At 34.2% G+C, this 12,113-nt stretch overlaps 1 protein-coding gene across 4 annotated transcripts in view; it reads right to left on the bottom strand.

Moving 5' to 3' along the window:
• Window positions 1–11,347, bottom strand: part of LOC149550162 (F-box family protein) — a 103,384-nt gene extending 92,037 nt beyond the window's left edge. The window contains exons 1-3 of one of the 4 annotated variants that reach the window (XM_089793278.1): window positions 11,063–11,196; window positions 6,313–6,380; window positions 5,809–5,934 (exon numbers count right to left, since the gene is read on the bottom strand). In XM_089793278.1, coding sequence (XP_089649404.1) covers window positions 5,809–5,849 — 41 coding nt within the window. In that variant the 5' untranslated portion in view covers window positions 5,850–5,934; window positions 6,313–6,380; window positions 11,063–11,196. Of the gene's footprint in view, window positions 1–5,808; window positions 5,935–6,312; window positions 6,381–6,559; window positions 7,245–11,062 lie in introns of those variants that run through there. The other 3 variants (XM_089793279.1, XM_089793277.1, XM_089793280.1) reach the window with 3 other exon arrangements.
• Window positions 11,348–12,113: the final 766 nt, after the last annotated feature.

The following is a 12,113-nucleotide window of genomic DNA, read 5'->3' as shown; positions in this document are numbered from 1 at the left end:
TATAAATATGAATAATATACTAACAGGTGGATGCCCAATAAACATAATTATGTCTTAACATATTAAGACTCGACTTCCTCCATAGTTTTTGCATGTATGGACAGCTGTAACTGTTTCGACGTGACTTAGAAAAGGCAAACTTATTTCTTTTATAAAACCAAATTTCAACAGCATTCAAATCTTGCGAGTTGGTTTTGTCTTTCCATGCTGCTAATCTTTCCAAATATCATGTCTGAAGAAAAGGACAGATCTTTCAGTCACTGTTTCCTGGTTCAACACGTGTCAAAAATGATTCAGAATATGCACTGTGCGGAAGGCATCATGCTTTGAACAGATAACATATATTGTTTGTCAAATGCAATTCATGATTGTTTCCTTCAACCAGTAACTGAACCAATGTCAAAAAAGGGACTTTGGAAACATCAATGAAAATAGACTTGAATATCACGCAGTCCATACAGATAAAGAGCTTTGAATAGGAGGACCCCACAGACTAGAGGATATTGGAGAGAGCATATACATGGTGGTTAATAAAATATTGATAAATTAAGAGGGATCAACAGTAAGAGGAGCAAATTAATATATAAGGAAAAAAATAATAATATTTCCGCACAGATAAGAAACAGTCAACTGAGGAGTTCATAATATCATTTGCACAAACAGCATATACAGCTGATAAATAGCGGACACAGCTACACAGCTCCCTCCTTGAAATAGAATATTCTAAAGTGAGTATAATGATGGAAGAAATAAGACAGGTTTGAATAAGGGATGGTTGTTCTAACATGAAGGATGGGTGGGCCAATATTAGACATCGGCCACTTCTCAATGTTATTATCACATGTTCAATGGGATCTTATTTTCTTGTAGCTATTAATTGTTCAAGGAAGAGGAAGGATGCAAGATTCTGATTTCAGATTTTGAAGGATGTCAAAGAAGAGATTGAACCCTCCAATGTTGTATGAGTAGTGATTGATTCAGCCCATGTATGCAAGTCAATTGACTTGATGGTAAAGGTTTCTTAAAGGCACATTGTTTGGACCTTTGTGTGCATGGCTTAAAAATGCATTGAAAGACACTGGGAAATAGATTAAATGAAGGAAGTGATGTCAGAAGCTAGAGACATTAATATGTTCATTTTCAATCATCAAACATCACTTGCTTTGGTTAGAAGTTTTTCCAAACGTAATTCCTCTAGCCTAAGGATACTAGATATGTCAGCTACATTATTTTGTTGGAGAGGATAATTGAGGTGTAAAAGCCTCTATGATTATTAGCGGTTTATTTGAGGTGGTATAGATGGGCAATGGAAACATGGTTGAGAGAAAAAGTGTAACATGAAAAACTCCTCGAACGAGAAAATCTTTTTTTTTTTTTATTGTAATCAATGTTATAGAACTCAAGTGGGATAGATGGGCAATGGAAAAAACGGTTGAGGGATAAATTGTAACATGAAAAAATCCTCAAACGAGAAAATCTACTTTTTTATTATTATAATCAATGTTATAGAACTTGGCGAGTCCCAAGCCGAGCCAGGGCTCTAGAGTTTTTTGGCCTCTGGACTCTGACTTGATCGAGTCCTACAAAGTCCTACCAAGACTCGTAGAGTCCATGGACTCTCTTGACTCGGCAAGTCTTGTGGCCAGGACTATGCCACAGCCAGCTGAGCCATAAATTTTTTTTAAAATACATTTTTAATGTTTTTTTAATGATTTTTTTGGCTTATATGATTGTATTGAAATAGCTGTTTACCGCATAGATTAATTGATTGATGCACAAGACAATGAAATAAAAACAGCAACCGCAGTACTCCTTTATTCGCATATGCCAACAGGTTACATAAGAGCATAAGATCATTTACAATGTACCCGGACGGGGTATAAATACTTTCCGCCGATCCTTCCCAAAGGGGTCCGTCGGCTACAAAACAATCCTAATCTACCTATCAGCTACCAAATGCACAATCTCCGACGACATAACTCAGTCGGCTACAGAATACAAAATCTGCCGACGACAATAGCAAGTTCCAGAAATTTGTAATGGTGATCCCAATAAGGCAACCAAAATATGGAACAGCGAAAAATGTCATCCATGTAGCAAACATTAAAAAAAAACAATTTGTCTACAAAGCAGATTACAAATAGGATTTCCCTAAAAATTGCCAAAAAAGCAGTGTAATATCACAAAGTCCTTGAACCAGGTATTAAAAATTTAAAACAGCACTATCAAATTCAAAAGCATTGCAACAAATAAAATGCTTTCCTTTTAAAGAATTAGACATCTCCAAAACAATAAAAGAACAGTTTTAAGGTTTGTGAAAGATTGATTAAAAAAATTTGTTAGACTGGTCATTTAAAAAATTAAAAAGATGATGACATTTAAGCAATTATATACTTTATATCATTTCAAAAATTCATAATGATCTTTCTAATCTACTAAGAACAAAAATATAAGTGAAGCAATTATGAAATAACTTGCATGGTAGAAGAATATAATATGAAAATGTTGCAAAGTGGAAACACTTGATAATAATATGTTGCTTCGAGGGAGCAACCTTGTAGTCCACTTTAAGGGAAATACCACCAACATTTTTCAACATGAACATAATACTCAACATGATGATAATAACTATCATATACCTCTTATATAATTTTAGTTTAACCTATTTTCTTTAGAAATTCGCATTTATGCTTATGTGATCAATGTAAACTTATGTGTGCAAAGTAGCTTCTATTTATCTCAATTATTGTGTCTCTGATGTTAATTGACTAAATGATGCATGAAAAAAGTCTCAAAAATATTTTAATTTCTTGGGTTTTTCAACTTACCAAGTCCGGATGTTGAGCCCAAGCCCGAAACCAGCTTGCTGAGTTCAAGGCGAGTCCGACTCTTGTAATTATGATTATAATGAATCGCTGATTTTTAGTATTAAATTTCTGACTTTATTAAATCAATCTAAAAGACACCAAGAGATATTAGTCTTGAGGTGCTTATTTATTCTCAAAAAACAATTTTGATAACTTCGTGTCTTTTAGATAGATATATTTCAGACATATACCTTAGTATTATAAATTAAATATGATATCTTAATATATCACACGAATATAAAATATTTATGCTACATGTACTCAATTATAATAGTTTTTACTTTCACACCTGCAAAATTATTTTATTTAAATAAAATTATTAACAATATCGTGTCATTTCACTCCACTTTATGCTGCCACTATATCTAGACTCCTCGACATAATCAACTAATACATCACTAATTTTCATATTAGATTTCTGATTTTGTTTCTAAGTTTCTACTTGTAAATTTACTAAATCATTTTTATTCTTTCCATATATATTTGCTCCATTATCTCACATGTCAAGTGACTCGTCAAATATTTTGATACAAACTCTCCTAACCTTGGAGGGATGTATGAAACATTCGACAGCGTGCTTGGACATTTCCACAACAACGACACTAATTTGGTATTTTATGAGGACCAAATTAACCCCATCATGAAATGGAAATGGGACATGCTATGAACATCTCGCTTAATATGACTACCAACATTCTAAATCCCAAATAGTATTTGGCAAGACTTAGGAGAGTGCCTCCACTAATGAAGAGGTGAAAGAAGGTTTAATGAAGGCCGGCATGAAAATGTATACTAACAAGGAATGTAGCAAACTTAAAGCATAGTGGCTAGATTTTATGAGTATTTATGGCCCAACATTCAATAGATCAAATGCAAGGATGGATAGAGCTACATTCGCTCAAACCAACTCCCTTGGATTGTGGACATTGTGTTAGGATACACCAAAGTTGAGGATGCTTGCCACTCATCTCCTTTAACAAGTTTCTAATTCCCTTGCTACAAAGAGGAATTGGTTTACATCTACATATAGCTTCATTCAATCAATCGAGAGGAATAAACTTACCTCTAGAAAAACGGAGCAGCTGGTAGTTGTCCTATTGCAGGATCAGCAAACCCTACAGTATTATCAAACTCTAACTACATGTTGGGATGTTGATCTCTAACTACATGTTGGGATGTTGATCTCAAAGATACTACATAAATTGATGAGGAAGAGGCACATGATGCGTTGCTCAGGGTTTGATTGGATCAGACTCTGATTTTGATGCAGTGTTAGGGGAGGTTGATTAGGAATATATATATATATATATATATATATATATAATTTTGGAGTTGAAACTTGCAACCTTTGAGCATTTTGACATAGTTTCTATATAGTGTCAAGTGTTTTGTCAATAAGTACAATTAAATTATGTTAAACTTCATTTGCTTGTCACCTTTTATGAAATGGAAATGTTAGTTGAACTCCAATATTGTGTTAAGGTTCTATAATGTATATGATGATTTCCTAGCGAATGCTATCATATGATGATTTCCTAGTGAATGCTAACCGATGTTGTCCCTTAAAAATGGATCCCTTGTGTCCGCATCCCCCTATCCATGCACTTTCATGTCAAAACTTGGGCTATGTATGTGTGAGTTTAATTTTATCATAAGCCTCTCAACCCCACCTCTCCCTTAACTATTGTGACCAGCAACCATGTTTTTCTCCCAATCAATATGAATGCGCCCATTTTATCTTGTCCTAGCTTGTCGTCCAAAATTATTCACTAGTAGAAAGATAAGTTGGTCAACAGCCTTTCTGAGTTCCATATTGAAGCCCTTGCTTCGAATTTTCTAAAAAAGAATTGAACTCGTGTGTTGCTCATGTTGCCACACACACCCCCCCCCCACCTATATTTAAGGTATGTCTAATAAGTTATCCAAAATTCTTCTAAGAAATGGTATTAAATGCACCTTCAAAACTCATTCCTCTATCCAAAAACTCATTCTTTTAGTCAAAGACCCAGATCCCATTATCTGAAATCATGAGTATGATATTGTGTGTTCCTATGGAACTTTTTCTATTGTGGAAGCAAAACAGTCTACCAGCACGAGGATCAAAGAGCACATAATCAAATTATTAAAACTGCCTTGCAAAACACTCTGCCAAATCCAGACACTAAATTTGCTTGGAAGAGGTTCAAGTCCTTTCAGTGAAGACAATTGTTCGAAAACAGAAATAAAAGAAATGATTGAAAATGGAAACTACCCCACTTACTCAAACTGAGACAAGCTACGAGGCTTAATTTTGGCTAGGTATCCCATGCTTGCCTCCCTAAAAATCTCAGCTACTTCCTAACTCTTGTTCTTCCATCTACCTTTCCTTTCCTTTTGACCTTCCCCCTCCCACCCTCTTTTGTCCTTTACTCATATTCATGTTAGCTTTCTCTTTCCACTCTGATTAATTCTAAACCTTTTTATTTTATCTTTCTCCTTCGGTGGATAATTTTGGAACTATCTTATTGCCACTTGGTTCCGTTTTTGCTTACCTTCACCATTTTTAGTTTATTAATTATTTTTCTTGGTTTCTCTTTAACATATCTAGTTTTTAAACTTTTGTCAGTTTCTCTCTTTCGTGCCCTCTTTTTTGTGCATTTGTCTTCCCCATCTTGATTTCTGTTTGAACTTTGAAGTTCTCCCTCCTTTTACGGAGCATTGTCTACATTCTATACTAAGTGTCTCTTCCTTGTGATGGCTCATGCAGTGTGATCTGAAACATTACTGTTAAAAATCTTGGACTTTAAAATCTGAAAAGATTGTAAGAAAAAAAATCATAATTTTATTATATTGACCGATTAGGCATACTCAAAGAATATAAAAACAAAATAACATTTCAAAAATGCTATATTTATGAATATATAGATGCATAAAAGCAAGCAGGGCCTTATAATATTCATACCCAGGTAGGAGACGAAATGCAGCAAGTGTGTCCTGGAACATCAAGGCTTGCAAGTTCTTGGGCGCCTTCCTATACGCTCCTCTCAAGATGACAGCCAGTTCTTTGCATGCTTCAATATAATCCCATCTGTGATATTAATATATAAATACTACGTTTGAGTAGGAAAATCAAAACAAACTTTCTCTAAGCTCTAATTGCTAAAAAGAAAATACAACAGAAATAAATTATTAAATTTGTAGTTACACAGAAATTGAATTAAGAAAACCAAAACAGGCTGCAGATGCAATTAAAGACATGAGAAATAATTAAAAGATAATTGACACAGAAATTTTAACTTAAACAAAAAGACTTGCACCCAGAAACACCAAATTTACTTGAAACTTATAATATGGCCCTAGAAAATGCTATAAGAACCAATGCAAAATATTTGGTGGCAAGTATTTTCCAATCAAATATTTTTCTCATTTAAGAACAAATAGGCAGCATTTACAAATAAAGATTTACCTCGAATTCTATTAAATCTTTTTTTTTCCGATTAACTGCCATCTTCTTGTACAATATGCTACCGTAGACTTCAAGTTTATGGGGAAAAAACAAAAAAAATCTTATAAGTTTAAAAACGACTATTTCAAACTGAAAATTTTCAAATGATAAACTTCTAACACATGTACCTAAACAAAGTTCCCTGCATGAGACCAATTGAACCGAACTGAAAATTCTCTAATGATAAACTTCTAATACATATACCTACACAAAGTTTCCCTGCATGAGACCAATTGAATGATGCTAATATTGCCCTTGACATTGGCCTCTAATTGAAACAGCTATCCATGAAAAAAGAATACGGATCTGCCATTGGTAAAATCATCCCTGCTAAATATGATCTCAATGACTTCTGCTTAGGGATTTTAAGCATAAAATTTCAACTATATCTTGGTGAGAGAAAACATTATCTAGGGTTGTGCATGAATAAAATATAGATTCAAGATATTAAAAAAAAAAGAGGTGAGATAAGTGACCAAAGATAATTAAAGATAGGCGAAAAAGATAATGTTATGGTAAATCAATGTTGTTGTAGTTGTATTAAACAAAGGCGATGAAAGCTCCTTATATAGATTTACAAAGATAATGTTTCTAAAAGAAACAATTGTGAACTAAAGATGAAAAATTGTAACTACTTAATAAACTAAAGACTAACTAAGATGACCAATTAAAAAACATTATAATATTCTAATACCCTCCCTTAATGGTCATTGTCTAACTATTGTCTTTTAGTCACAAATTCTTCAAAACAATTTACTGCTGCTAAGACCCTCCCTAGATCTGCAAATGTTAATGACCAAGAAGCCAAAATTCATCATTAAATAAACAAAGAAGGGTGTCCCCTTCTTCAGAATGTTTTGCAACAAGAGACAAGAACCTACCACTGACTCTACCACTAAGATAAGTCCACCACTAACCCTCCTAGAATCAGCAAAACATCTGACCAGAAATCATCACAAAATATCCAACCTGATGTTGCATTACAAAGTTGCTCTTCCCTAGAGACAGAGACAAACACTAAGAACAGCTGGCAAGATTTTGAGGAAAAATCAACAAACCCTCCAAACTTTGCAAAGGAGCATGATGCCCCAAAACAGACTACAAAAAGGCACCATTTTTTAGGAGAAAAATCAGAAAAACCAAACATGACTTTTTGGGTGAAAAATCAATCAAAACCTAGCATGATTTTTGAGGTAAGAAATCAATCAAAACCAGATAATACAAAGCTTTGTTATTTAGGAAAAACAATAAAACCCACCAGATAATTTTTTGAGGAAAAAAATTATAAACCAACAAATCAATCCCACACAACTTTGCAAAATTATAGAATCAAAAAAAAATTTAGGGCAAAAAATTATGAAAACCCATCAAAAAAAAAATTTAAAGGAAAAAATTATGAAACCCCACCAAAAAATTTTGAGGGTGGCAAAACACAAGACTTTGCATGGTAAACCAACATGTGCAAGTACATGCAACCCTCGAAAATAAAAGACTTTTGATGCAACCAAGAAATCACGAGATCAAAATCGTTAATCGGGTTTGTGATTTCCAACAAAAATCTTCAAAAACGAACGACAAAAGTTTCATAAAATACCTCTAATGATTTTTATTTCTAAAAATCAAAAAGTAAATTTCTAGAAAAAATTGCAAATCAAAAGAGGCTCATATTTTCCTTAAACAATCGTCAAATTTTATGAAATCTCATCAACCTGCTCTGATATCATGTTATGGTAAATTGATGTTGCCGTTGTATTAAGCAAAGGAGATGAAAGCTCCTTATATAGATTTACAAAGACAATGTTTCTAAAGAAACAATCGTGAACTAAAGACAAAAATAGAAAATACCTAATAAATTAAAGACTGACTAAGATGACCATTAAAGAAACATTACAATATTCTAATAGATAACACAAATCGTAATGCCATAAAGCCCTCCCACTCTAAAAATATAGAGTATAAGAAAATGTCTCGAGAAGGTTGGAGATTTAAAGCTCCTCTCCTTGAAATCTTTCCAAAGTTTAGTGCTCAAGCCATGAGCCCAAAGCTAAAAAGACTACTATTCCTTCTCCCCCTATTAATGAGCTGCTAATGGTGACCCCGGGAAAGCATAAAGCCTTTCTTGACCTTCTTGGCTCCTCCAAAAAGAAAACCCACAAGGATTCTCACAAAAAGGGTGTTACCATTACTACTCATGAAAACAATGAAGGAAAAAACACAAAGAAAAGGAGCCTGACAAAGAATTGGTGGAATCTTATTTAGAGGGTCCAAAATCTCCAAGCTAGCAAAGGCTGCCTCAGCCCCACAAATCAAAGGTTAAGATATTGAGGATGAGGAAAAACAACCTTCTCAGGAAAAGAAGGATTCTATTGCAGAGAAGACAGTGGAAGAGGAGGAACAAGACAAGGAGGAGGTCAATTTTCAGAAGGAAATCATTACTTTTAAGGACACAGAAATGAACCCTGAGAAAGAGGGTTTTGATAATGAAAACATGGAAATATGACCATAGTTACCGGATTCGCAAATCAAACCCTGGATCCGGATTCAAGTCTGATCCGCATCTGGATTCGCACGTGGATCCGTGAGGATCCAGGCTAGGTCCGTGATCCTGCATGTGGATCCGTGGCCCAAGGATCCTGATGGATCCACAGGCAGAATCAAGGATCCTACCCAGATCCTCAAGGATCCAAGCACGAATCCATGGCAATACAAGGCACAAAAACATAAAATCATGAATGTGAATGTTCTGATTTTCTTTATAATCATGAAAATAGATCAATTATCAAGTATACTAGATTCATAGATGCATACTAGAATCATAGATTCATACTATGAAATAATTTCTCTTAGGTTTTTTTTTTTTTTTTTTTTGGGTGTGTGTGTGTGTACACAAATCCTCTACGAATCATTATTGGAAAAAAAAAAAAATCCCGAATCCACGGATCCGATTCGCATGCCCGAATTGGATTCGTTTCACGAATCGGCAACTAAGGAAATATCTCAAGAGGAGAGGGATGCAATGCACGATACTTGGGAGAATGAAGAGGATGGAGGGAACAACAAGGGAACTATCATGGAGTTCAAGGAGATGGTGAATTACCTGGAAAATAGGATGGCTGAGAAAAGCAAGGAAATGAAGGGTTCTATTCTTTCCCTCACAAACAAAGGGAATAATGAATAGGGCAGTGATGGAGGATGTATACAGGAAGATCTAAAATCAAAAAACAGTTCAAGAAGAAAGGCGGCAACAAAGGCGCGAAAGGTGGGTATTTTCAGGTCATGCAGATGAGCAACTGGATTGGCTTTAGAGGACTTCAAAAAGAACTGGGACCTCATTGTTGTCCCTAGTACTATAAGTTAATAGATCCTCTGTGTTCTACTTTTTATTTGGATCTGTGGACCCTGCTCTTTTACAGTTTATACACTCTATAGTACGTTAACAGTTATCTCTACATACACTCCTATTATGATTATTGTTCATGTTTTGGTCGAAAAAAATTATTTCTGCAAGTAGAATTCATACAGTAAATTATCTGGAATGTGGATAGTAGGGTTAGAGTCAGTATTGTTCAGTTTTTGGTGTCCGCTTTACTGTTCAATACTTGGTGCTCTATGATGACTGTTTCTTAGACTTGCTGCTCTTGTTGTATGTGGGAACAGGGCTATTTCCCTGTTAATCTAATAAAAAATAAGTTCTCAAGTTTTAACCACGGGATGGGTTAACGGTATAAGTGTTGCTTGGTTTTTGATACAAAGTTTCCAGAAATATAATTAGGCACAAGTTTTAAGATATTGCCTTGTTGTTGTTCTCCAAAAACAACTGCACCTAGACGGTTACCGATTTATCCTAACAGGTAGCTTTCCCACTATAATAATAACGTGACTTAAGATCAATGAAGAATGATCATGGAAGGGGAGAATTACAACGGGAATAGTTTAAAAACATTAAAACCAAAAAGAAGAATTGTAACTCTTAAGATTAACCCGCAACAGCATACCTCTGGTGTAGCAAACATTGTTTACTGTGCAATAAAATGCAAGTTTAAGGGGTATTGAGGTAAATGGAAACGTGACCCAGCTTAGAGGCCTTAAAAAAAAGGTGCATATCTTATGGTGTTAGATGCAACATACGACATTGTCTGAAATTTTGGAAGTAAACTGGAATTCGAATTTGAAAGCAGCCGAAATTTTTGAAATCCAAAATTTAAAAAAATCAGAACTATAACGAAATCCAAATTTTTTTATTAATGAAACAGACAAAAATAAATCAGTTCTTCAAATTAAAATAGAAATGGTTCGAGAAGTAAATAAAATTCCCTATCGGCTCATCGGATCGCAACGTCGCCGCCATTGCCCCTGAAAATATGAAACTTACATGGATTGCCAAATAACCCTGAGAGTAAGAAAACATTGACCTGACAAAAGGAAATATATCGAAAAAATCATAACAAAACTAATTTTCAGAATTTAAACAGAAACTCGTAATGAATATCAATCTAAAAAGAGAATTGACTAAAAAGTTAAGAATCTTTTTTAAAAACCATACAAGACGTTTGAAAACCTCCTTCGTTAACTGAAATTGTAAAATGTGCCCCTTTCAAACGCAGATAACTGAAAATTCAAATTATATCTTCACAAAATTACATTTGAAAACCCTCTCTTAAATTATAAAATGAATGACAAGAACTGGTGGCAATAAACGAAATGAAAATACCTCCGCGAAAGTGCGACTCGGAGTTCCAATTCCTCGTAGCTCTGGAACATTTGGAAATTCAATCCTTCCTTTCCTCTTGTTTTAGCAAATTCCGGTGGTTTTGAATATAAATCTCTATTAATCTTCAATTTGGAGGTTTGCTAATGCAAATGTGAATATAGAACTTCCCAATTAAAAATGTGATTGAAGACAGGATTTAAAGTTTGTATTCTTACGTATCTCGTCTTCGAATCATCGCAAAATGTTTAGATTAGCATATTAAAAGATTAAATCATCATGTGTTTAGAGAGGTATATTATTTGGTGTTTCATTTATCATTTATTTGTTAATAATGTTTTTTTTTACCCCCAATTTATTTCTGCCTACTTTCAATCGATGATTTTGCAAAGTTCGAGAGTTTTGAATAAAAAAATCTAAATATTATATGTTAATCCCAAATTTTTCATTGGTCAAGGCTATTTTAGCTAGGGTTTTACTCATTTTCTGGAAAATAATATTCGAAGGCATCAGGATTCAGGACAGTTCTTCTCAAACTTTAGTCGTTATCAGATGTCTTTGGTGGGGTCATTGCTTTATGTGGTATGGCCTCAAGAACGCGTGTCATGCTCTTGTATTTCATGTACGGTCTGTAGTGCACATATTAATAAATCCCCTATTATATACCATCTTAATTTAATAAATTCCCTATTATTAATGGTCATTGTCTAACTATTGTCTTTTAGTCACAAGTTCTTCAAAACATTTTACTGCTGCTAAGACCCTCCCTAGATTTGCAAATGTTAATGACCAAGAAGCCAAAATTCATCATTTAAATAAACAAAGAAGGGTGTCCCCTTCTTCAGAATGTTTTGCAACAATAGACAAGAACCTACCACTAACTCTACCACTAAGATAAGTCCACCACTAACCCTCCTAGAATCAACAAAACATCTAATTAGAAATCATCACAAAATATCCAACCTGATGTTGCATTACGAAGTTGCTCTTCCCTAGAGACAGAGACAAACACTGAGAACCACTGGCAAGATTTTGAGGAAAAATCAACAAACCC

Source organism: Cupressus sempervirens, chromosome 7 (genome assembly GCF_028749045.1).
Source record: "Cupressus sempervirens isolate cs-2001-9-10 chromosome 7, ASM2874904v1, whole genome shotgun sequence".
Classification (NCBI taxonomy): Eukaryota; Viridiplantae; Streptophyta; class Pinopsida; order Cupressales; family Cupressaceae; genus Cupressus; species Cupressus sempervirens.
This window is presented reverse-complemented; position numbering and strand designations above follow the sequence as displayed.